Genomic DNA, 25,925 nt, shown 5'->3' on the forward strand with positions numbered 1-25,925 from the left:
AGAGAGAGAGAAAGAAGAAGAAGAAGAAGAAGAAGAAGAAGAAGAAGAAGAAGAAGAAGGAGGAGGAGGAGGAGGAGGAGGAGGAGGAGGAGGAGGAGGAAGAGGAGGAGGAGGAGGAGGAAGAGGAAAGAAACATCAATGTGAGAGAGACACATGGACTGGTTGCCTCCCACACATGCCCCAACCAGGGGCAGGCAGCCAACCTGCAACCCAGGTACGTGCCCTTGACTTAGGATCGAACCCATGGCTCTTTGGTGCTGGTGCTGATGCTCTAATCATTGAGCCACAGCAGCCGGGGCTGTACCACCTTTTTCTTGACCTTACCCAGCCCTTTTGCTACTATTATAATGTAGTTACTACAACATTAATTAACATGTTACAATGGGAGGAGTAGTGCCCAGCCTGAGGGGCTCAGTTGTTCCTGTGCACCCAAAGGTTCCTGGTTGGATTCCCTGGGTTGCAGGGGTTAGATCCTCAGTCGGGCATATATGGAAGGCAGCCGGTCCATATCCCTTCTCTCTCTCTCTGTCTCTCTGTCTCTGTCTCTGTCTCTCTCTCTCTCTCTCTCTCTCTCTCTCTTTCTCCTGTCCTCAGGTGAAGATTGGGAAAAAATGTTTCTTGGTGACATACACTGAAACCTTGATGACAGGGAACTTCAAAGCCAGAAATATTTTGACTGGAAGATCCCCTCATAAAAAATGGCAGGTTCATTGCCTGGCTTCTGCGCTGGTGTTAGAGAACAGCTGGCTTATTTCCCAGCAGCTTAGATGAGTTGTTTGGATCAAATACTGTCCAAAAAGCTAAGCTCCATGAGAAATAGGACAGTGTGTGGCATGGGTAGTCTACTATTATCTATCTTGGTTCCTCCTCTATTTTGAAAATGAGTGTTTTAAAAATAGCAAAAGATCCCAAAGTCCACAAATCCCCTCCTTTCTGGGTTCCTGACATTTGTTTATATCATACCTTTTTTTTTTTTTTTTACATTTCCCTAAATTTTTAAGGGTCATAGATGATTAACAGGTGAAGGGGACCAGTTAGCACATTTCCCCATACTACAATCAAGTAAACAGGAATGCTTACCCTATTTACTTAATACATGTCCTTTCTGCGAGAGTAGGAGATATCTCTAAAATTTTGTAGTTAGCCGAAACTCTTGCCAAAGTTTAATTTTCCATTTCTGAGTTTGAAAACTATCCAGTCTAAGTAGAATTGAAAAGTGATAAACCTATAGTTTCATCCAATCAATAAAATGTCCTTTAGTATATAAAACTATTTTGCTTGATAGGTTGGATGCTTTGATTTATTATTATTATTATTATTATTATTATTATTATATTACTAGAGGCCTGGTGCACGAATTCGTGCACCAGTGGGGTACCTCAGCCTGGCCTGCAGGATTAGGCCAAAACTGGCTCTCCGATATCCCTTGAGGGGTCCCAGATTGCAAGGGGGCACAAGCCAGGCCAGGTGACCCCATCAGTGCACAATTGGGGCCAGGGAGGAACGCAGGAGGTTGGCCAGCTGGGGAGGGACCGTGGGAGGGCTCCAAGGTGTGTCCAGCCCATCTCGCTCAGTCCCAATCAGCCGGACCCCAGCAGCAACCTAACCTACCAGTCAGAGTGTCTGCCCCCTGATGGTCAGTGCACGTCATAGTGAGAGGTCGAGTGGCCTTAGCATATCATTAGCATATTACACTTTGATTGGTTGAACAGATGACTGGACAACCAGACACTTAGCATATTAGGCTTTTATTATATAGGATTAATGGATTACATATAGAACTTTTAAAATCACATGCAAAACTGTATTTTACTGAGAGATGTTACATATTAAAGCAGTTTGCTGGGTCAAGTTGAAGAATATGTATTTCCAACAGCATCAGTTCTTGTTATGCCCATGTTCTCATGGGAAGTGCCAGTTAGAAGTTTTGTATGAACCTCTTCTTATGTAGCCATCTCCTGCTGGAGCAGTCCTTCCTGGGTTCTGCATGGCAATACCACTTTTTGTAGCTTGAAATGAAGGTACTGGTTCTGTTTTATGCTGCACTTCACATTACACAGTACTAGTCCTAGGCTTTGGGTTATTTTAAGCATCCATTCTGAACTCCAAATTATTCCTAAAGTCATTTGGAAATGGAATGCAAACCCTGTGGATCAGAAAGCTTACTGTGTTAAGGAAGTATAGAGGCCCACCAGGTGCTCAGGATACGTTCTGGTGTGTCCACTAGTGGGAACACAGTGGTTGCATCATTACAACAGTCAGGACCGTGAGCCCTCCATTGTGTGCTGTTACAGAGAGTAAAAGCCTTGACAATTAAGGATCTTCCCATTCAATGAAACATAGATACGTTGTCATTCCTTCAAGCCACAAACAGCCTCAGCTAAGAGGAATACACATGCAAAGAGGACATGGTAAGTCTTTAAAGTAGTGGAAAGAACCCAAAGGGATCAAAACATAAACACAATTACTAATAATTATAGAGAGACAAGATTTTTTATTTGCCCTCACAATTTTTAAGGAGGCAGGGAAGGTTGGGGGTCAGGCATGGGATACTTCAGCTACTTGTGTTTTAAAATACCCCTTTCTCGAATATATGCACCCCTATGTTCATTGCAGCATTATTTACAATAGCCAAGATCTGGAAACAGCCCCCAGCTGCCGCTCGTCCTGGGCTAAGCCCTGAACCTGTCTCCACGGCCCCCTTTACTCCGACTTTCCAGTGAACTACAGCAGCCCGGCCCTTCTCTCTCTCTGTCTCTTAACTGGCCCACTCCTCGTTTGGAGTAAATCTTCAATAAACCCCATTTTGCTTTAATTTTTGTTGACATTAACATCTTTTCTGCGTTGACAAAAAGAACCGAGGTCCCAGCTGGCAACCCCAATTGGTAACAAAAGGACAGAAGAAAAGTTTAACTCTAAAAGACATGTCTGTTCAAACCAAACTTAAACTAGTGTTAATACTAAATATTTCCCTAGAATGTATGAGTTAGGACTGTAGAGCAATACAATCCTTAATGGCCATGTGTAAGCTTCCTGCCACAGGAGAACAAAAGAGCAGGACGAAAGCTTGCTGGACACCAGGAGTCAGCCCCTACAAGGAACTGGAACTGTCCTGAAGACACCTGGTGACACACCTGCATTCCACCCACATTCCGAGCCCACCGACTCAGCCCCAAGCCCACTGACAACACAAGCTGCATGTAAGGATGAAACTCCAGCTTCTGGGTGTTGCCATCATCTAGCCACAGCCTTGTCTCCGTGCTGTGCGGCCCTTCCCTTTATGTTTGTATGTTTCCCATAAAACATACAAACAAAACAGAACCCAAAGGGATCAAAACATAAACACAATTACTAATAATTATAGAGAGACACAAGATTTTTTATTTGCCCTCACAATTTCTAAGGAGGCAGGGAAGGTTGGGGGTCAGGCATGGGATACTTCAGCTGCTTGTGTTTTAAAATACCTCTTTCTCGAATATATGCACCCCTATTTCATTGCAGCATTATTTACAATAGCCAAGATCTGGAAACAGCCCAAGTGCCCATCAGTAGATGAATGGATAAAAAAGTTGTGGTACAGCCCGGCTGGCATGGCTCAGTGGTTGAGTGTCGACCCATGAACCAGGAGGTCACAGTTAGATTCCCGGTCAGGGCACATGCCCAGGTTTCGGGCTTGATGCCCAGGTTGTGGTCTCGATTCCCAGTGGGGGTGTGCAGAAGGCAGCCAATCAATGATTCTCTCTCATCATTGATGTTTCTATCTCTCCCTCTCCCTTCCACTCTGGGAAAAAAAAAAAAAGTTGTGGTGTATTTACACCACAATGCTACTCGGCCCAAGAAAAGAAGGAAATCTTACCTTTTGCAACAGCATGGATAGACCTGGAGATTATTATGTTAAGTGAAGTAAGCCAGTCAGAGAAAGACAAATACCATATGATTTCTCTTATATGTGGAATCCAATGAACAAAATAAACTGTCAAACAAAATTGAAACAGAGGTATGGATGTAAGAAACAGACTGACAGCTGTCAGAGGGGAGGGGATGGAGAGACTGGGTGAGAGAAGGTGAGGGGATTAGCCAAAAAACATATATACATAACACACAGACACAGACAACAGCGTGGTGATAGTCCCAGGGAAAGGAGGTGGGGGCTAGGTGGAGATGGGCAAAGCGGGGGAAATGGAAAGAGACTTGGCTTGGGATGATGGGCGCACCATGCAGGGTGCAGATGATATTTCATTGAGTTGTACATTTTAAACCTGTATGGTGTTGTGAACCAATGCCAACCCAAGAAACTCATTTTTTTTTTTTTAAAAAAAGCAATAGAACATTTGAATAAATAAAAATACGCTTTTCTCAATTTTTTTTTTCCTTCAGTTTTCAATTCTCAAGCAGTTGTGAGCTGGGTTTGCATTTCTGATTACCTGGCAGGAAGACCTGCTGAGACCTTCAAAATAGTCTTGTCAGCCTTTGAAAAACCAGCTTCCAATTTGGCAAAAATCCTGATCAATTACTAAAACCTTTAAATTCTGTTGAAATATACCAATTTTTATAATCTTATATCTCAATAACCTCTAAACAATTTCCACCTTGGTGGGAAATTTCTGGGTTTTCCCTTCTGTTTCTTTTAATCCCTTGCTGTGTTAGAATCTATAAGACCCAAGTAGCAGAGATAGCAAATTCAAAAGGCTTAGCATTTGTATTTATTTTTGTCCCATTGTGTGTGTTTTTCTTCTTAGTGCTGGGCAATTGTACTTCCAATATTCTATTTTTCTCAATGCTCTAATTTTTTTTACAATATCTTCAACTATCTGAAGGTACATAGGAAGGGGTCTGAGTGGGTTTTGATTTTCTAATTTTTGTCCTTTCATCTTTTAAAAAAATTTTATTCATTAAATTGATTGGGGTGACATTGATCAACTTGGACACATAGGTTTCAGATGTGAGTTTCTATGTTATAAGTTCTGTATATAAGACAAAAAATAGGTAGTCAGGATGGTGCATGCAGTTCTCCGGTCTTCCACTAAATGTGAGACACTTCCAGTCACAAACCTGCTAATCTGTGACAGCTCGAACAACAGGCTTAACGAAAGTCTGCAAGTCTGCGCTTGTGTTCTATCCCTATGGTATTTCCTTCTTATGACAAATAGCACAAGAGACATAGACAGAAGAAAAAATGGCTTCCTCTGGGAGGAAAGATTCAATAAAGAAAACCCAAGAGCCAGCAGGCCCAAGAAACTAGCTTCATAAATATTTTCTCTTGCCAATGTAAGTTTAGAAGAGAGAAAATAATTCTCATCATTTCTAACTTGTCATTTTCAGGAAGGTTGAACCATTCAGATTTTTTTTTAAAGGATGAATCAGCCCCATATTGTTCTCTCATAACAACTGGTGTTTTGTGGGAGGGGCAGGGGATGTCTTGGAGTTTGACTTCCCCCAATTTAAATTGCTTTCAACCAATCAAGGCTGGGAAGTTGTTTCCGGTCAGTAGAATGCTGCTTCCTGGTGCCCATCCCCATTGGGTCGCTGGCTACTTACTCTCTTATCTTCAGAGTGGAAAGCCAACCCTCAGAAGATAATTTCCAAAACAGCTTATAACCTTTGGAGCAAAAACCCAAACTAATTACATGGAATGGCCACCAGATGTCACTATGAGTTCAATGATCTCAGACAAAGAAAAAAAAATACAGGTGCATTAAAATTGAGGGTGTCCTTTCCCCCCCAGATTGCTGGGGAAAGAGCCTAGACAACAGACACATGCCCAGTAAGGTCTGGGTGATGTAGGAAGATGGCTATCTGTTAGTCACACCTGGGAGCAAGTCAGTGGCCAGAATAGGTGTGGCCACTGCAAGGGCGAGAAATCAGAGATTCTTAACCTCAGAACAAAGAAAGTTTGCCCCTTTTTTGCTCTCTGGGCTCTCTGTCTCTTGCTGCTAGCCCCTGAGGGGCTCGCACTCTCTGCACTTGCCCACCTGGCCCATAGCCTTGTGGACTCCACACAATGGACTAATGGACTGTGAATAGCCTAATGCTGTACCAGACTCAAACCACCATGGAATGGGCACTCTGGACACTGGCCCTGTATTTGATTCTGCTGGAGCCCCAGCTATGTATTTTCCATGACTGGCTTAAGGACAATGGGACTTTGAAATCTGAGAAATATAATCCCACGCCAATAAAACCATTCACTCTCCTATGCAAGTCTTAGAAAATTCCTTTTCTAAGGATATCATAAGATCCATGCTACTCCCACTAGTGTTGGGGGAAATTGGACTCACTGATTTCTCCAGTAACACCATTACTGAGTAGCATACCTGCAAGTGTAGTGAAAGGTAGAAAAGAAGAGGAAAACTAAACATTCAAATCAAATCTGTTTTAGGTTTCTTGAGTATTTTTTCACCCTAATGTTGAAACCTGGCATTTATGTGAATTTAAACAATGTGGATGGGATAATCAGTCATCATTATGTTATAGACCATTTTAAATAAAAATGCCAACCTTGATAGACTGGGGATTGAGCCTGCAACCCAGGCATGTGCCCTGGTCAGGAATGGAACTACAACCTACTGGTTCACAGGTCACTACTCAACCACTGGGCCACACTAGCTGGGCCATTTTCTTTAGTTTTATAATGCCTCCTGGAACTGTTTTCAGAATTTTTTTCATCTTTAAAGTTTTATTCTGTTGAGGGTGTTTTTCAAATTTTCAAAGTTATTAAGAGCCAGCTCTGAAGAAATTTTCCCAACGTTGGCTTAAAATGACAAATATATGTGTATGTGACTTTGTAAGGGTCGTTAAACTGACTCAGAAATTTAATCCAAAAAAACCCCCAACCCAATTTCATCCGAGTGTTTGGGGGCTTAATAGATATATATATACTTTTAAGTCATTTAAAAGCATACAGTATGGTGTTTTTAACATCCTAAAAACATTGTGTGTAAACCATTTTCTTATCTAGGCCTGTCTGAAATTTTCTTGTATGGGGTAAAGAATTAACAGCAATTCCTTGTGTTGCTTTAAACAATTTAACTAATATTATAATTTTTTTTTTGTAAATACAAACCAGAAACTACCTAGGTGCAAGTACTAATTTCGCAGAGCAGCTGCAGCAGGTGAATTTTGGCATGGCCATCCACACCCAGAAAGCCTGATAACCAGAGCTTTTCCTGAATCTGCAAATCACTTTCCAGCTTTCCCTGTGATCAGTGTCTTGCAAAGAAATGTTTATCACTGCACTGTGAAGCATTTAAACTATTCCCAGTCATATTTCCATTCAAAGGGTTTTGTCTCCATTTAGCACCCCTCCTTCCCCCCCCCCCACCCCCACCCCGCCCATAGATTTAGCTCCTGATCCCATTGGCCCTGGGGCACAGGAACCTAACTTCTCAGAAGCTCATTTATAGAGACCACCAGTTGCTCTGGATGCGCAGCGCGTGACACTGAAAAAGGCCCAGGCGTCCGCGTCCCCTGGTGCGTAGGCGGGGCCCCGGCGGTGACCAGATCCACCCGGGGAGACGAGGTATTGATGAGCTGGTGGCGTCCTGGGATTACCGGGCTCGTGGCCAACTGTCCATTCGGTTCGCCTCTGGGTGCTCTGGGGCAGTCGTGTCCGTGACCCGGGCCCACGGGCGGGTGTTGGGTCCAGTGCGGAACTCGGTACCTGCGGTACTCGGGGCGCGGGCTCCACCCCAAGCTTATCCAGCCGGGCAGGCGGCGCCACGCCTTCCGCCCTCCCGCGGGCGCGGACCCCGAGAGCCTGGGGCGCGAGGGAGGAGCCGCTGCCCGGGGCTGTCCCGGCCCAAGGCCCGAGCCCTGCCTTTTGAAGCTGTGCTGCCTTGGTCCCGCGCTCTTCTCCTCGCCATCCCAGCTCGCCGAGCGCTGCCCATCGCTCCTGACCGCGACCGCGACCCCGGGCCGGCGCCTTGCGCGTGAGTGCGGGGCCCGCGGGGAGCGCGCGGGCGCGGTGGGGGGGCTGCGGGTGGGGCTGTGAGCCCTGGTCCCGGGAGGTCGCCTCCTGCCCGGCTTTCCCGCCAGGGGCTGTGTCCCGAGTCTGTGGTCACAGACCGAGTCCCGAGCGCGCAGGAGGGGAGAGGGAGCCCAGGAGCGCCCACCAGAGAAGGGGAGGGGGGTCCCTGGAAGGAGGCAGCCTGGAAAGGAGCCCGGAGAGTGTGGAACAGCTTCACGCGGGGGAGCAGGACAGATGCTTGGCGTCCTGGTGCGGTGGGACCTGCTTCCCCAGCGTGTGTAGGGACGGTCTGGCGGGCTCAGCTCCGCGGTTACATGAGTGGCTTAGTGCTCTGCCTCTGAGCACAGGGACCCTGAGGTCCGAGCCCTGGAACTGCCGAGTGAGAGGAGACAGGCCTTTGGGATGCCAGTGGCTTGAAAGGTCCGTGGGTGTTGGAGGTACATTTGGTAGAAAATAGGAAACTGTTCAACTGAGGTGACTAGGTTTTAATCGTCCCTCCCAGTTTCGTTTGAATAGGAAATGCATACTGAAAATCCACACTGCTCTTTAGGAAGACGATGTGTTGGTGCAACAGATGGTGTGTGTGTGGTAGTGTGTGTTAAGGGCCGGTTGGTACAACTCTTGCCTTTCTCCAATTGTGTAGAGTTGATATTGGATAGATAAGACCGTGAGCATGGAAGTTACTACAAGGTGGGAGAAAAGTGTGTTAATATTAGTACGTTAAAAGGGATTAGCCAACATATTGCTCTGTTTTTTCACATCCAGGACATAGAGTTTTTTTCAGTACTTTGGATGATTTGCTAAAGAGTTATTGCGCTCCCTTGTGTAATTTTTCTGTGGATAGTTTAATGATTAACTTCAAAGAGTTAACCAATTTATTACAATACTGATTAAAAATAATACAGAAGAAATGAAAACCAAACAGAAAAATAGAAGATTGCAACCTAACTTATTTGCAAACAAAAAAGTTAGGTTGCAAATCTAGCAAACAATTAAAATGTCTCTCATGTTGCCAAGTTTCGTTGTCTTCGCTAATAGTGTTCCTATAAATAATTCCATTTTCAGATTCATAGTAATAAATATTTATTGGTCATCTTTGTTCCTGAACCTGGGCATTCAGCAAGAGCTCCACCCCCACCCTCAGGCAGCACAGTCTTTTGCATCAAGATAGTATTAAAACACACTTACACCCAAAATCTATTTCTGCATTTATTTATTAAGCATCCATGAAGCAGTTGGGGCGAGCACAAGTATTACAGATAGAGAACACAGCTGGGAGTTACTGTGGGGAGCACATTAGAATGGACGTGAACAGATTGAAAGATCCTATGCAAACTAAGTTGCATCCCAAGGCCATCGGTCACACAGTTCAATGAGGGTAAAGGGGAAACATTCCAGGTCCTTAGGGAAGCATTCCCTGGCACTTACTTCTGAGGGAATGTTCTGCGTCACAGAAGGATGTGGAGGAGACGGAACCATGGCAGTGGGAGAGTATCATGCGTGCCCATCTGATAGTGCAAGTAATGGTGCGTTTTCTAGGACTGCTTGCTGTAGCCATAGTTTTCTTTATGTGTTATGAAAAGCACTTGTTGGATGCTAAGACCCTGGGCTCACACATGGTGCTGTTGAATGGTTTGGCTTCCTTGGGGATAAATCTAGATTTTCTAGGGGGATGTTGGGAGCCATTAGAGATATTGGCCTAGACAAAGCCATCTTAAGAACAATAAGTTTCTGGTAGGAACTCCTAGTTACCAGAAACCACGTATGTCCTGAGGTTTGGTCAGCAGCTAAAGATAATTATCTTATACTCTGAAGCAACTACCTCCACAGGAGCCTGCTACAACCCTGCTGATAAGCTAATAGGCTTCTCCACCCCCCCCCCCCCCAAAACAATATATATTCTGCCGCTGGAAGAATAAAATTTGAGGCTTGATCAGGATCTTGTCTTGCCTCCATTTCTTCGCGTCTCCTATCCTCTCATTCCCTTACAGGAATCGTCACGGTACCCACGTTGCATGCCCCGCGGGTCGGGGCAGGGGGATAGGTGGATCTCATGTGCTTCAAATACTCGGCATTTCTCTCTGTCAGGGATTTTTGATAGAAGTTTGGCAACAGTTGAAAGATATATCAAGTGGGGAGGTTTATCCTGTGTTTTTTTTTTTTTTTTTACAAGCAAAAGAACGAGCTTTCAATGAGATCCATTTTATATAATGCTAGCATTTATGAATGGCAAGTTTAAGACAATTTAATTGAAGTGATTACCTCTGTCTCCCTTTTTTAGAATCTTTTCCCTTGTACTATTTTCTTTTTAAAAAATATTTATTTATTTATTTATTTATTTTAATTAAATCTTTATTGTTCAGATTATTACATTTGTTCCTCTTTTTCCCCCCCATAACTCCCCTCCTCCCAGTTCCCGCCCCACTCTCCGCCCTCACTCTCCACCCACTGTCCTCATCCATAGGTGCACGATTTTTGTCCAGTCTCTTCCCGCATCTCCCACACCCCTTTCCCCCCCCCCAGAATAGTCAGTCCATTCCCTTTCTATGTCCCTGATTCTATTATAATCCCCAGTTCATTCTGTTCATCGGATTATTTATTCACTTGATTCTTAGATTCACTTGTTGATAGATGCATATTCGTTGTTCATAATTTGTATCTTTACCTTTTTCTTCCTCTTCCTCTTCTTAAAGGATACCTTTCAACATTTCATATAATCCTGGTTTGGTGGTGATGAACTCCTTTAGCTTTTCCTTATCTGTGAAGCTCTTTATCTGACCTTCAATTCTGAATGATAGCTTTGCTGGATAAAGTAATCTTGGTTGTAGGGTCTTGGCATTCATCACTTTGAATATTTCGTGCCACTCCCTTCTGGCTTGCAAAGTTTCTGTTGAGAAATCAGCTGACAGTCATATGGGTATTCCCTTGTAGGTAACTGAGTTTCTTTCTCTTGCTGCTTTTAAGATTCTCTCTTTGTCTTTTGCTCTTGGCATTTTAATTATGATGTGTCTTGGTGTGGTCCTCTTTGGATTCCTTTTGTTTGGGGTTCTCTGGGCTTCTTGGACCTGTAAGTCTATTTCTTTCACCAGGTGTGGGAAGTTTTCTGTCATTATTTCTTCAAATAGGTTTTCAATATCTTGCTCTCTCTCATCTTCTGGCACCCCTATAATTCTGATGTTGGTACGCTTGAAGCTGTCCCAGAGGCTCCTTACACTATCTTCGTATTTTTGGATTCTGTTTTTCATTTTGCTTTTCCAGTTGGGTGTTTTTTGCTTCTTCACATTTCAATTCTTTGACTTGATTCTTGTGCTCCTCTGGTCTGCTGTTGGGTGTCTGTATAATATTCTTTATTTCAGTCAGTGTATGCTTAATTTCTAGTTGGTTCTTTATCACAACATCGAGCGTCTCATTAGATTTCTTGAGGATCTCACTACATTTATAGGCAGTTTTTAGAAAATTTTTGAAAGACCTTAAAGGCGTGGTTTTGAGCTCTATATCTTCCATTTCTGACATCTGCATCCTGTTTCTTTGTCTCCGCATTTTTTATGCTTTCTTGGTGCAACCCCTAGTGGTCTTTATGCACAGTCTTGTTGTAGTTAAGCCTACATTGTTGTAGGTAATACTGGCGGGGATTTGACCTCCAGGCCAAGTGGCTGTGAAAATCAGCTGTGTCTTCAGTGAGAGAACTTCTGTCCTCTAGGGAGGTGCTAATCTAGCCTTTGCCTGAGGCTATCCGGCAAATGGCTCTGTGCAGGGCTTGGGCCGGGCGGGTCGCACGGGATCAACAGGGTGGGCCCGAGCGAGCAGTTATGGCTGCTCTCAGTCCCGTCCCCAGGGGCTCTGCCTCTCTGAGTCCCAGCAACCACTGCAAACCTCGGAGAGAAAGCTGCCTTCAAGTTCCGACTGAAGGCAGACAGTCCCGCTTCTCCCGTTTGAGTCTGGGTCCCTAAAGACTCGCCGGGATCTGGAGCTCAGAGTCTGGGACTCCCTCCCGATTGAAAACGCCAACCGTGCCCTCAGCCACCAGCCCACTCTGCATGCACTCCGCACCTTAGTATTTTACTTCAGCACTGCGCCTCCTCTGAGTCTCGGTATGCGTTTCTCTTTCCTCCTAGTTGTAGACTTCCACTGAGCCAGCGTTCCTGTGGTTCTGGGTGATGTCTGTTCCGTCTTTTAGTTGTATTTTTGAAGTGGTTGTTCAAGGCAGCAAACTCCGGCGTTAACCTATGCCGCCATCTTGGTTCCCCTTCTATCCTGTGTTTTCTTACTGGGGTCAGGCTTGAGAACGTTTAGTAAAAATTAATGAACCTGAATGGCCATCCTCTCTATAGGATCTACAGAAAATTAAAGTGTATCCTTTAAGAAATCAGTTCTCAGTTTACTCCTGGATATAACCCAATAATTGATAAAAGTGTCTGGATGACTTTGGCCTTCTAGTTGTTTTTTTTTATTACTAACAGCTTTATGAGATATCTTTCACAGATGATACAAAACACCTATTTAAAGTACACAATTTGTGAAGCCATCACATTTTATCATCTTCCCCTTTAAAAATCCATTAGCAAGTAACTCCTTCTCTTCATTGTTTCACCCCATTGTTTTTTGAAGCAGGTATTCTATTTCACTGGGAGGCTGTTAGAAAGTGGACATATAATCTTAGAGTTACAAAGTTGGCTTATTTATAGAGATAAATGAAATATTGAGAGAACTGTAACACTGAAAGTTAGTAGTTTAAACTAGGTGTGGATATGTGTGTGTAAAGCAAAATTGCTGCTGTCTTGATTTCAATGAAGAAGTTATGTTTTGGTGAGAAGGTAGAATAAAATCTTAGCAAAGTAGAAACCCCTTTGAATAGGGTTTCTTACACTTTTCTGATGTGGGTGAGGAATAAACTTTTCTTTACCCTCAAGGTTCTTTTAGTTGGTCTAATAACCAAATGAACATGAGACAGATGAGCAAGAGAAAATAACCAAATTTAATACATCTGTGTGGGAACCTCATACACATGAGAGAGTCAGAGACCTCACATGCAGGAGAGATTCAGAGACAGAAAGGTAACATCCTTCCTATATAATAAAAGGCTAATATGCAAATCAACCAAACAGTGGAATGACCGGTCACTATGATGCACACTGACCATCAGGGGGCATACACTCAATGCAGGAGCTGACCCCTGGTGGTCAGTGTGCTCCCACAGGGGGAATGTTGCTGGGCTCACAACTGGCGAGTGCAGTAGTGGTGGTGTGAGCCTTTCCTGCCTCCATGGCAGTGCTAAGGATGTCCAACTACTGTCAGTCAGACATTCCCCAAGGGCTCCCGGGCTATGAGAGGGCGCAATCTGGGCTGAGGGACAACTCCTCAGTGCACAAATTTCATGCACGTGGCCTCTAGTGGGTGTATAAGACATTCTGAGCGAAATCCTTAGAGATAAGGTGCTTTGGGGGCTAAAGGGTCATTGTAGGAAGAACAGATGCTTAGTGAATTGAAGTTTGTCCTGCTCTATGGACAGGTCAAAAGAGGTTGTCTCTGATCATCTCTTATTAAGTATGGGCAAGGCCTCTAATTCAAAATACTTTTTAAAAAATTGATTTGTTAAGAGAGGAAGTATATGTGTGAGAGAGAAACATTGATTTTTTTGTTACCACTTACTTATATATTCATTGGTTGATTCTTATGTGTGCCCTGACTAGGGATGGAACCTGCGATCTTGGTGTATTGGGATGACACTCTACCAATTGAGCAACCCAGCCAGGTCAAGTTCTTATAGGTAGTTAGTGTAGGGGTGGGAGTTTCTCTTCTGCCAGACACTAAAGTTGCCTTTAGCTCAAAACAATACAAGTACCACAGAGGCACACCTTGGGTTGACTTGGTCTGAACTTTCACATGATCATTAGCCCAGTCTTTTTGGGCTAGGTCTTAGGCAGCTGTCATTTCACTGGCATTACATTCTTTGTCATCTGGAAGAGTAAAAGTGGAAATCTCTAGAAGGCCACAAGCCCTCTAATCTCCCTCTGAAGTCACTTGAGGTGAGGGTCTTATAAGGAAAGAGGAAAGTGCTGAGAGGCACCCAAAGTTTGGACACTTCACAGAGGTATGCCTCTCTGCTTCCTATCCTACACAGCCTGACCCTGACCTGACCCTGTCTTCTCTGTAATTACTGGTAATTGTGCCAGACTAGTAGGAGAGAGTGTTAAGTGTGCTGAGAACACTTAGTATTAATATCTAACCCGTCACTGGGAATGGGAAAAGCATTCAATTATTATCCTATTGTTAATAAAATACTATTCAATCGATCTTATTACATAAGTGTGTAGCAATGGAGTCATCACCCAGTAAAAGTCTAAAGACTTAGGACCTGGTCCTACTAGGTCATAGTCTACTCAGTAAAATGGGATGACTCAGCACAACATGTGAGGATCAAATGAGATCGTATAGCTTAGTATTGTTTGGAAACTATAAGACACTACTTCTATCTATCTTTTTCTATATGAACAATATATTAAATAAATTATGTCAATATGCAATCAAAGCACAATTATTAATGAGCTACTTTACCTTCTTTTTTTCATACTGTCTTCAAAATCTGGAATATATTCTACAGTTACTGCACATCTTCATTAGGCCTGTCTGCATCTCAAGTGCTTAACAGGCACATGTGGTCATAGCTGCAGAGTTGGGTAGCACAGGTCTCTGGGCATTAACTGTTACAGTGATAGAAGTTGGTTTGGACAATGCCTTTTTTTTTTTATCCCAAAGATAATCTATTTATACATGTGTCTCGTGCTTTTAATAACTTCTAACTTGTTTCTAATTCCTAACTCTTCTTAATCAATGCAGAAAGAATAAAGTTTCAGGAAATTCAGGAATCTAGGAAATAATATTTGTCAATTATTTTAGTACAAACCTATGGTGGGCAAGGAGGTCTACAGAGCTGAATCTTATTTCTGCAAAACTGCCATCTGACTTTGATTTAGGACCTTTCTGATTTATTTCTCCTGTTTAATAACATGGGGAGTCAGTTACGTGTCTTTCCAGTATACCTCATATGACAGCTACCTCAAATAGAACAGGTGTACTTCAGACACCCATTATGCAGTAGGCTAATTTTAGTTTAAAAATCGAATGGTATCATTTCAGTCACACTAAATCTAATAGTACTATTGTTATGCCAAACCACTCACCCACTTGCATCTTGAATCTAAGCTAGGAGTAGACTCCATTTGGCATGTGCAGTGTTGATTTATGCCCAGATGTAACTAGCAATTTATGCCCAGATGTAACTAGCAATGTAGGGTCAGTTGCTACCCACTCCAGTTGCTACTGTGTAGGTCTGGCCTTGCTACTTAGCTGTGCTCTGCAACTACAAACCACTCCTGTCTTTATTTCATAAATACATATCTTCCCTTCACCCCAATGGGATGTGATCTATCTTTCCTCATAGACTGCCACCCCAACTTAGTGGTTAATTCAAGTGGTTTGAATTTTTCAGTAAAAACCATGTTGCTATCTTCTTCTCCCTCCATAATTTCTACCTAAACAGGGAAGAGAGTGCGAATCGCTTCTGGAGAACAGTTTACAAAACGTAAGCTTCCTGCTCTTACTTCCCTCTCAATGTGGTAGAGAGAGCCCCAAGTCTTGGTTTTTAGGAGAACCTCACAACTGTCATATCATTTGAATTTCAGCCAAACATAAATATGCCAGATTAGAAAAAAAATATGCTTCTGATGTGTTATTGTTTAGAAAACTATGCTTTTTAGAATACAGATAGCTGTGACTGGGTTGTATAGCTCTTGATGAAGAAGTTTTCAAGAACAAAGAAGGCATTTTAAGTCTAACATTACATTTCCCTTGTAAACATTGAAAAAGATATTGGCATTATTTTATTTAAAAATTTTTTTAGACTTATTAATAGTTGCAAAAAATGTTATAGAGAATTCCTGAAATATTTTCCAAACTATAGTACAGTTGTCAAAACTAATAGATTAACATTGGTACAATGCTGTGACACTGTTAACTAAGCTGTAGACTTAATAGGATTCCACTGGTTTTCACCGTCCTTTTTCTGTTCTCAATGTGGTCTAGGATGTCATGTTGCATTTGATTGTTATGCATCCTTAGTTTCCTCCAATCTGTGACAGTGGCTCAACTTTCCGTTGTTTTTCATGACCTTGACACTCGTGAAGACTACTGATCAGTTATTTTATATGATGTCCCTCCTGATGTTTTCCCATGATTAGATTGAGGTTCTGGCATTTGGGGGAAAAATAGCAGAAAATTCCAGTGGGTTTATCCAGGGTACATGACATCTCATTACTGATGTTAACCTTGCCAGGTTCCCAATGGAAAGTAGATTATCTTGGGAGAGAAACTTGGAGTATGCAAATATCCTGTTTCTGCTTGAATTTAAACTTGGATTATGCTAATATCGTGTTTCTCTTTAAGGTTTTATTCACTGATTTTAGTATCCATTGGTAGAACTGGGTATACATTGTACTTTGTTGTTCTAATGGTAATTTGAAAAAAAATTCTTCTCATTCCTTCTATGTTTACTAATTAGAATTCTTTTATACAGAACAGCTGTCTGGTATCAGGACCTACTCATGATTACTTACTTTATTAGATGGCTTATAATCCAATACTATTGTTATTTAATTGCTGCTCAAATTATTCCAGTTTTGGCCACTGGGACCTCTTCTTTCAGGTTGGTCCCTGCCTCCTTTTGAAATAACCACCATTCTTCCCCTCCCCCCTCTTTTAAAGCAGAATGTACCAGACTCATTTTGCATTTTCTATACCCCAAACCTGGAATCAGCCATTCCTCCAAGACACTCACTCTGGTTCCTTCTTTCCTCCCTCCCTCCCTCCCTCCCTCCCTCCCTCCCTCCCTCCCTTCCTTCCTTCCTTCTTTGTTATAAGAAACCAAGATCTGGACACCAGGTGTTATACTGTAGTAACTTTGAGTTTTTTAAGTTTAATAGATTTATGACCTAGAGAAAATGCCTGTCTACAAAGAGGAGCAATGCCTTAAATTTCAAACACTATAGAGGACCTAATTAGTTGGGTTCAGTTTCTTACGGGAAAGAAATGAATTTGGCAGGGTTTAGCATTTTTCTCAAATGATGTCCTATAAATGCTTATAGATAGAACAAACAAAATGAACACATGACTTTTTATTTATTAGGCTCTTAAGAGAAAGTAGCCTTTTTAAAAACAAAAACAAAAACACGTATTAGCTTAATTAAATTATATCCTGACTATTGGCTGAATAAATGGGAAGTGGAGATATGCCTAGGCCATATACTTGAGATGTGCTGTTAACGTCAAAATGAAAAGCCAAAGTGAGAGTCAACAAGCATTTATTTGAGACCCCAAAGAAGAACTATTGTGGTAGCACTGATTTAGGCAGAAATATGCGTACTATTCTGATTAGGAGGTGAAGGCAAGGAGTACTTATGAGAAAGGAAAGGTGGATAATTATGTGAATAGAAAAAGGAATTTTTATAGGTGTAGATAAGCTAACATAGTGAAGCGAATTCTAAAGGATAATAAAATAAGAAGATTGTCTTTCATTTTCAGTTCAGTAGTCCTGATGTCTGTTTTCCAAACAGTTTGTTTGGGACACAAGGCTGCTTTGGGTCCAATCCAAAGGCTATTTTGCCAGTTTTAACCTTGTAAAGGTTTGAGGAGTGAGATATGTAAGGCAGTTCTTCTGGGATGACAGCACCAACTTCATTTTGGAGTGGCTCTGTTGATATTGTTTTTTACCCACGTATGAGTGTGGTAGGCAGTTAGACATGAGCAGATCAGTGACCACAGGCAGGTATAGAAGGTCATCAGGGTGGAAAGCCCTAGTTGCCTAGCAACAGGCACAACTGGGAAAACAAGAAGCTGGACCCCAGAGTAACCTTTCCTCCCTAGCATATTGCTGGTCATGTGGTTCAGACCCTGCCCTGACCTTTCCTCCCAGGGCTTGCCAATACCATGATGTTTTGATTATCCTTGCTTTGTAGTATAATTGTACGTCAGGTGGTGTGATACCTCCAGCAAGGTTTTGTTTTTTCCCCCCCTAAGGATTGCTTTGGCTATTTGGGGTCTTTTGTGGTTTTATAGAAATGTGATGATATCTTTGTTCTAGTTAAAAGGAAATCATTGGGATTTTCATGGGGATTGTGTTAAGTCTGTATATTCCTTTGGGGAATGTGATTACTTTGAGTTTTAAAAATTAAAACCATGTTTATTGAAGGTTTTCACATTTCAAGCCTGTTCACAAGCTGTTAAGTCATCTAATTTCTGACCTTAATTAACCATTTTAAAATTCATTTTAGAGAGAGAAATATCAACGTGAGAGAGAAACATTACATCAATTGGCTGCCTCCCTCGTGCTCCCTGACCAGGGATTAAATTTGAAACTTGGGTATGTGCCCTGACTGGGAATCAAACACCGCCACCTGTTGGTTTGTGGAATGACGGGATGACGCTCCAATCAACTAAGTAACACTGGCCAGCGTTACCTTAATATCTTTTAAAGGGGTTTTTTGTAATATTTTGTCTGGTTTTTTTTGATTCTTTGAGAGACAGGAAGGGAAAAAGAGAGAGAAACATTGATGTGAGAGTGAAACATTCATTGGCTTCCTCCCACACAACCCCCACTGGGGATGGGAACTGAAACCCAGGCATGTCGCTGACCAGGAATCTCGCGGGCAACCCTTTGGTGCATGGGAGGGCACCCAACAAACTGAGCCACACCAGCCAGGGCTAATATGCAGTTTTTGTCTTCATTTCTTTAACTATTTAACTATTGGTTTTCTTTTCTTAATTATTTTCATAATTAATTATGCATCTTTCTGAAATTTAAATATATTCACCCATTAAGGAAATATTTTGTCATCCCAAACAATTTTGGAATTTGTCTTCTTAGCTGATTGAAGGAGCATAACCATTAGTGATATAAAGCCTGGAATTGCAGCTATAAATTCAGAGAAACTTTTCTAGTCCCTGACTATTTGGCTAAGGCCCTTTTTGTAGCAACTACGTCATAAACCCTAAAATTAAAAAAAACAACAAACCAATAGCAACAACCAAAAAACGGGGGATGAAGGTGATCATGTAATCTGTCCATAATCTTGAGTCAGATCATGATATACTTTTCAAGCTAGACAAGTTTAACTCCTGCTGCATGACTTTTTAAAAAATATATTTTTATTGATTTCAGAGAGGAAGAGAGAGGGAGAGATAGAAACGTTAATGATAAGATAGAATCATTGGCTGGCTGGCTGCCTTCTGCACACCTCCTACTGGGGATCGAGCCCACAGCCTGGGCATGTGCCCTTGACTGGAATTGAACCTGGGATCCTTCAGTCCATAGGCCGACACTTAATCCCCTAAGCCAAACCATCTAGGGCCCTGCTTCATGACTTTTTTTTTTAAATATATTTTATTGATTTTTCACAGAGAGGAAGGGAGAGGGATAGAGAGCCAGAAACATCGATGAGAGAGGAACATCGATCAGCTGCCTCCTGCACACCCACCACTGGGGATGTGCCCGCAACCAAGGTACATGCCCTTGACCGGAATCGAACCTGGCACCCTTGAGTCCACAGGCCGATGCTCTATCCACTGAGCCAAACCGGTCAGGGCCCTGCTTCATGACTTTTAAGTAATTTTCATACTCTTCTTATTTACTTACTAGTGACCCGGTGCACGGATTCATGCACATTGAAAGGAAATTAATTAGAAGGTGGCTGGTGAGGTGGGATTGGGCGAGAAGGATCCAACACACCCTAGAGCAGGGGTCGGCAAACTTTTCGACTCGAGGGCCACAATGGGTTCTTAAACTGGACCAGAGGGCTGGAACAAAAGCATGGATGGAGTGTTTGTGTGAACTAATACATGTTAACACTGCTGCTGGTGAAGGAGCGGAGAGGAGAGCAAGAGAACCTTCCGCTCTTTCGGCTCTGTGGCCGGATAGAACAGCCGAATGGGCCGGATTTTGCCCACGGCTGCCATAGAGCCAACCTCCCGAGGCCCTTCCCCGGCCAGCCGCACCTGGGGTGGCACCGTGGCTCCAAAGGCATCTGTGGAGTGAGTGGGGTCCCTCCGACAGATGGGGTCCCTCGGCCTGGCCTGTGGAGATCAGGCCGAAATTGGCTCTCTGACATCCCTGAGGGGTCCTGAAGTGCAAGAGGGAATTCTGCAAAGTTGCTGTTGTACAGGGTGTGGAACACAAATGCAAGTGTGCAGTAAACCAGACTCGGGGCTGACAGTGCCCCAGCAACAACATAACCCACGGCTGAAGGTGGAATTGCGTGGCCCTGTGAGGAATCGGGCTCCCTCCTCTCTGGTTTCGGGGTGTGTCACCTGAGAGCTACTGCTGCCAAGTCATTGCAGCTCGGCAGCTCCTGCATTGAGCGTCTGCCCCCTGGTGGTCATACACGTCATAGTGACCGGTTGGATGGAGGGAGGGACACTTAGCATATTAGTCTTGATATATATACGTATATACTAGAGGCCCGATGCATGAAAATTCGTGCAAGAGTAGGCCTTCCTTTCCCTGGCTGCCGGCACCGGCTTCCCTCTGGCACCCAGGACCCGGGCTTCCCTCCTCCAGCCGCCCACAGGCACTGAGGACCGGGGCTGGCTTCCCTCTGGCCCTAGCTTCATCAGGAAAAACGTCCAAAATGACGTCCAGTCTAATTAGCATATTAACCTTTTATTATTATAGATAGATTAGGTATTTAATTGAATCTAATTGCAGTTCATGCATTCATAGTTGTGTCTGCCTCCCTAATATGGGCTCTAAGATTGTTCTTATCACAGTGATATGGGTTGCTCATCGGAAATGGATCTATTTTTGCAGTGCAGTTTAAAATGGACTTGTTAATTATAACATTAATTATAACTAATGTTAATAATATCTCTTATTGTTAATGTTAATTATTAACAATAATTAATGTTAGTAATATCTCTTATTGAATTCAGTAGATCTAAAATATTTTTACTTATACATACAATCACTATAAAAATGACTAAAGAGATATTTTGTATTATTTTTTAAAAACTTGGATTTCTATTATTTTTAATTAAGATATAATTATCATATAACATTAATTTCAGGTGTACAACATACTGAGCCAATAATTATATGTATTGTGAAATGATCACCACAATAAGTCTAGTTAATATCCATCACCACATAGTTACAAGTTTTTCTTTTCTCATGCCGAGCACTGTCAAACATATAATACAGTATTATTAACTCTACTTAGCCTGCTGCACATTACATCCCCAGGACTTACTTCTTTTATAACTGGAAGTTTGTAACAAGACAGACTATAAACTTACTGTTGCTTTTCTCTCTGTAGAAAGGCAGAGGCTCTCCAGATGTCTTCCGGAAATGACCAAGTTTTTATCCCAATGTCACAAACAAACGCCGATGGCCTCCCCAGGACCACCCCCAATGACCAGAAGACATTTTCCGAAGGAGCCGTGTTAAGTTTCCATAACATCTGCTATCGAGTGAAAGTGCAGAGTGGATTTCTACGTCATCGAAAAACAGTTGAGAAAGAAATACTGACGAATATCAAGTATGTGCATGAACTTTTGTTTATACAGCTTTATCGACAGCAGTGAGCTCCACAGGTTTAGCCCAATGCAAGCACAGGTGCTATGGACATTTGTATGTATGTCCCTATAGATACATAGACACAGGCTTTCATTTGTTTTCCTCAACTGGGAATGAAATGGTTGGATCGCATATTAGGTATATGTATGTTCAATTTTTAAAGGAATAACCAAACTGTTTTAAAAGTGGTTGTATCATGTGCATCAACTTTGGTTTGAGAAACTGAATAATTAATGTGCCATTTAGCTTTTCCTGGGTAAGCCTCGTGGTTTAGTGGGAAGAGGCCTGGCTGTGTGACTTACAACTTCCCAACTGTGGGGATAGAACTGTAATCTCTGTCTTCAATATTCTAATCTGTGAAAGAAAAGATCTGTCACTGTAGTTTAAGAGCCAGACACTTCAGGTACTTATGCCCTTTATGTCCTTTATGTTCTAGAAGCAAGAGTCAGGAATTTGGAAGATAACATATTGTGAAAGTACTATGGTTTTCAAATAGACTTGTTTTAAATGAGTGGCCTGTTCATACAGTCATTTATCATCTATAACAATTTACCTAATGCTTTCCCGCATTATACAGATAGGCAGAAGCTACTTAAATACAAGAAAACTCTAGTTTAGCTTAAGTTATGCAGTGGAGGTCCAGCATGACAGAATTTAGGGTCTAAATCAATACTAAACTATGATTTTCATTCTCTTCTTCCATGAATGAATTTATCATGTGGTGGCAGAGTGGGCAGGGGAGTGAGGAGGGAACGGAGAAAGGAACCTCCTTGGGACCACATGTCTCTATTCTTTCACAGGTGCCAGCCATGAGGATTGTTCGTGTTTTTCTGATTTCTAGAGAATTGAGCCCGATTCCTCCTCTCTGTGGAGTGGGCACTGCATCTAGGTTTCTCGGACACCATGACCTATGTGTTTTGTTTAGTTAGTGTGTTTGTTTGATAGGGGAAATGATTATTCCTGCATAAAACAAGCACTTTTTCCAGCTCTCTGAGACTGGAGGAGTGCTATAAGAGCCCTTGGGCCAGGTATGGCCTCCAACCTGTATAGAATCAGATGCTTCTCATGCTTTCCTGATGCGTTCTATGGGATTGTGGTCTTTTCTGTTAGTGGCAGCCAAGTGCTCCCAGGAGGCTAGGATGTGACAGGAAGGGGCGAAAAGTTTTGCATGTGGGTGGGGAAGAAAGAGCAGGGACCTGGGATTGGTTGGGTGGTGGTGAGGTAGGGGCTGTGTGCAGTTGATAGAACTTTCTTCACACAGCAGCACATACTGTCATGCCTGCTTCCTTGCTGCTTTGTTGTATTGGTTAAGAAACCCTGACCAGGAAAATAAGGAGAGGTAGGTAGTCACAAAGCTTTTATCTTTTGCTACATGCCTAGATAGAAGTGACTGACCTTGTTTTTTGGTATTTTTTTAAATCCTCACCTGAGCCCGAGGACATGTTCATTGATTGGAGGGAGAGAGGAAAGGAGGGAGGGAGGGAAGGAGAGAGAGAGAGAGAGAGAGAGAGAGAGAGAGAGAGAGAGAGAGAGAGAAAGGAAGGAAGGAAGGAAGGAAGGAAGGAAGGAAGGAAGGGAGGGAGGGAGGGAGAAAGAAAGAAAGAAAGAAAGAAAGAAAGAAAGAAAGAAAGAAGGAAAGAAGGAAAGAAGGAAAGAAGGAAAGAAGGAAAGAAGGAAAGAAGGAAAGAAGGAAAGAAAGAAGAAAGAAAAATCTGTTGCCTCCTGGTATACATTTATCTTGCTTATGGTTTAAAGCTAGTAGATTAGTAGCTAAATACCCTAAAATTGTCATATGTTTAAGACTTCATAATGTTTTTATAGTTCAATGGTATGCAATCTGCAATGCATGAGTTATCTTTATGTGCATTGTTGTGTTCATAAAAACTCAAGTCAAATCTACTTTTAGGTATGTACTAGTGGCCTGGTGCATGGATTCGTGCACATGGAAAGGAAATTAATTAATCTCTCTGGTGCAGGGACTAATGCAGGTGGTCCCGAGTGGTGGCCAGCAGAGCGAGACTGGGCAAGATGGGCCAGACACGCCCTGGAGCCAACCTCCCGCGGTCCCTCCTCAACCGGCTGCACCTGGGCTGGCACTGCGGCTCAAAGGGGATCTGTGGAGTGAGCAGGGTCCCTCTGGCAGGTGGGGTCCCTCATTCTGGCCTGTGGGGATCAGGCCAAAACCGGCTCTCTGACATCCCCCAAGAGGTCCTGTAGTGCAAGAGGAATTGTGAGGAGTTGGGCTCCCTCCTCTCTGGTTCTGGGATGCATCACCTGAGAACCACTGCTGCCAAGTGACCACAGCTCCGCAGCTCCTGCCTTGAGTGTCTGCCCCCTAGTGGTCAGTGCATGTTATAGGTACCGGCTGGTTGGATAGTCCCTTAGCCTTTTATATACGTAGGTAATTTTTTATGTTTTGATTACTGTTTACATACAATATTATCTTAATTTCCGGGGTACAACCTAGTGATTGGACATTTATATACCTTAGGAAGTGATTGCCCTGATAAGTCTCCTAGGGCATCAGCATTGTCTTGCTTACTCATATTTCTGGTTTAGGCATCTGTGAGAAAGGTCATCTCTTTTATTCAATGTTGTGTTTCTAATTTTTCTCTTATCTGCTGGGGTTTCAACTAAACAGAGCTACTGAGATGGGAGAAAGGTTGTTCTCATTTATCTTATTTTTTACTTTCTTTTGGTAGCACCACCACCATTCACAATAGTAATAATATTCTAAAAAAACTGATGAGAAGCTAGATATTTGTTTTTCCTTTGGACATTTCTTTTTTATTTTTTTTATTTATTTTATTGATTTTTTTACAGAGAGGAAGGGAGAGAGATAGAGAGTCAGAAACATCGATGAGAGAGAAACATCGATCAGCTGCCTCCCGCACATCTCCCACTGGGGATATACCCGCAACCCAGGTACATGCCCTTGACCGGAATCGAACCTGGGACCTTTCAGTCCGCAGGCCGACGCTCTATCCACTGAGCCAAACCGGTTTCGGCTTCCTTTGGACATTTTATAATTTCACTTTTAGAACTAAGTAGCCAGAACCTGATGTCCTCTGCAGAGGAAAGAAGATAAAATCTGACAATGAGAATTCCAAAAGATGAGATTTTACTACCTCATCAAAAATCATTCTGTTATGTTTAGTTTGTGTCCATACCTAGCATTTGGGCTTTTTCTCGCCAATGCTGAAGATCTATGGGGAAAAAAAAGTCCATTCCAGTAGATGTTCATATCATATACTCTCCAAGGAAATTCATTATACTATTGGGAGATTTTAAAAATTAATAATTTATTGTGAAATAATTTCAAACTTAACCATTGTGGGAACATAACCCTTTTACCCAGATTCCCCACCTGTTAACATTTCACCACAATTTGCTAGTCATTTTATATATTAGATAACTCATTGTCATTAACATTGTTCTCAAGCATTTGAGAGCTGTTCGTACCCTGCTCTATTATTCCTAACTCCCCCAGTTCTGTTTTTCAGAAATGAGGACCCTCTCCTATATAACCTCTCAGTCATTGTCTGAGTGGTTGCTTAGCCTCATAATAGCTGCAGTGGTGGGTCCTTAGGGGCTGTTGGCCACCATGCTCTTCACATACTTGACTGACGATCACATCATGTCTCCTCAGTCTCATCCAACCTGGTATTTTCCTGTCTCTCTCCAGGTGATTTAATCTTTTTAAACTAATCCTCACCTGAAGGTATGTTTATATTGACTTTTAGACAGAGAGAAAGGGAGAGAGAGAGAAACATCGGTCCATTGCCTCCTGTATGCGCCCCGACCAGAGCTCAAACCTGCAACTTAGGTATGTACCCTGACCAGGAATCGAACCAGAAACCTTTTGATGTATGGGACTGCACTCCAACCACCTGAGCCACCGGGCCAAGGCTGTTGTTAATCTTGATCACCTGGTCATGTTGGTATCTGCCAGCTTTCACCACATGTCACCATTTTCCCCTATGTCAGTAATAAATATTTTGAGGGGAGTTACCCTGACATTATTCCAAAACCCTATTTTTCATGAAACCTGAACTCACCAGCTTCAGCCCTATTGATGTCTCTGGCCTGAATGAGCAATAACTATCACTGTGATAGTTACCACAGGGTGATTTTCTATTTTCATCTCGCTGTTCTATTTGGATTAGTTTGCATTCCACTAAAAGGGTAACTCTTTGTTCTTCAGCTCTTCGTTCATTTATTTATTTTAATATAGACTCATGGATTCATGTTATATTCAGTACTATCCAATAATAATATGTTATCATCATTAATCTTGATACTGTTATTGTTTCTGATTTGATCAGTGGGAGACCTTTC

The 25,925-nt window shown here is 42.5% G+C and overlaps 1 protein-coding gene across 2 annotated transcripts in view; it reads left to right on the plus strand.

The window, feature by feature from the left end:
• The first annotated feature begins 7,408 nt into the window (after window positions 1-7,408).
• The window catches only part of LOC308532185 (broad substrate specificity ATP-binding cassette transporter ABCG2), a 52,910-nt gene continuing 34,393 nt past the window's right edge, over window positions 7,409-25,925 (plus strand). Inside the window, exons 1-2 of one of the 2 annotated variants that reach the window (XM_081109490.1) lie at window positions 7,409-7,519; window positions 21,328-21,549. In XM_081109490.1, the coding sequence (XP_080965616.1) occupies window positions 21,347-21,549 (203 nt within the window). In that variant the 5' untranslated portion in view covers window positions 7,409-7,519; window positions 21,328-21,346. Of the gene's footprint in view, window positions 7,520-7,820; window positions 7,929-21,327; window positions 21,550-25,925 lie in introns of those variants that run through there. The other variant, XM_081109491.1, reaches the window with a different exon arrangement.

Source organism: Myotis nattereri (genome assembly GCF_964212035.1).
Source record: "Myotis nattereri genome assembly, chromosome: 1".
Taxonomy (NCBI): Eukaryota; Metazoa; Chordata; class Mammalia; order Chiroptera; family Vespertilionidae; genus Myotis; species Myotis nattereri.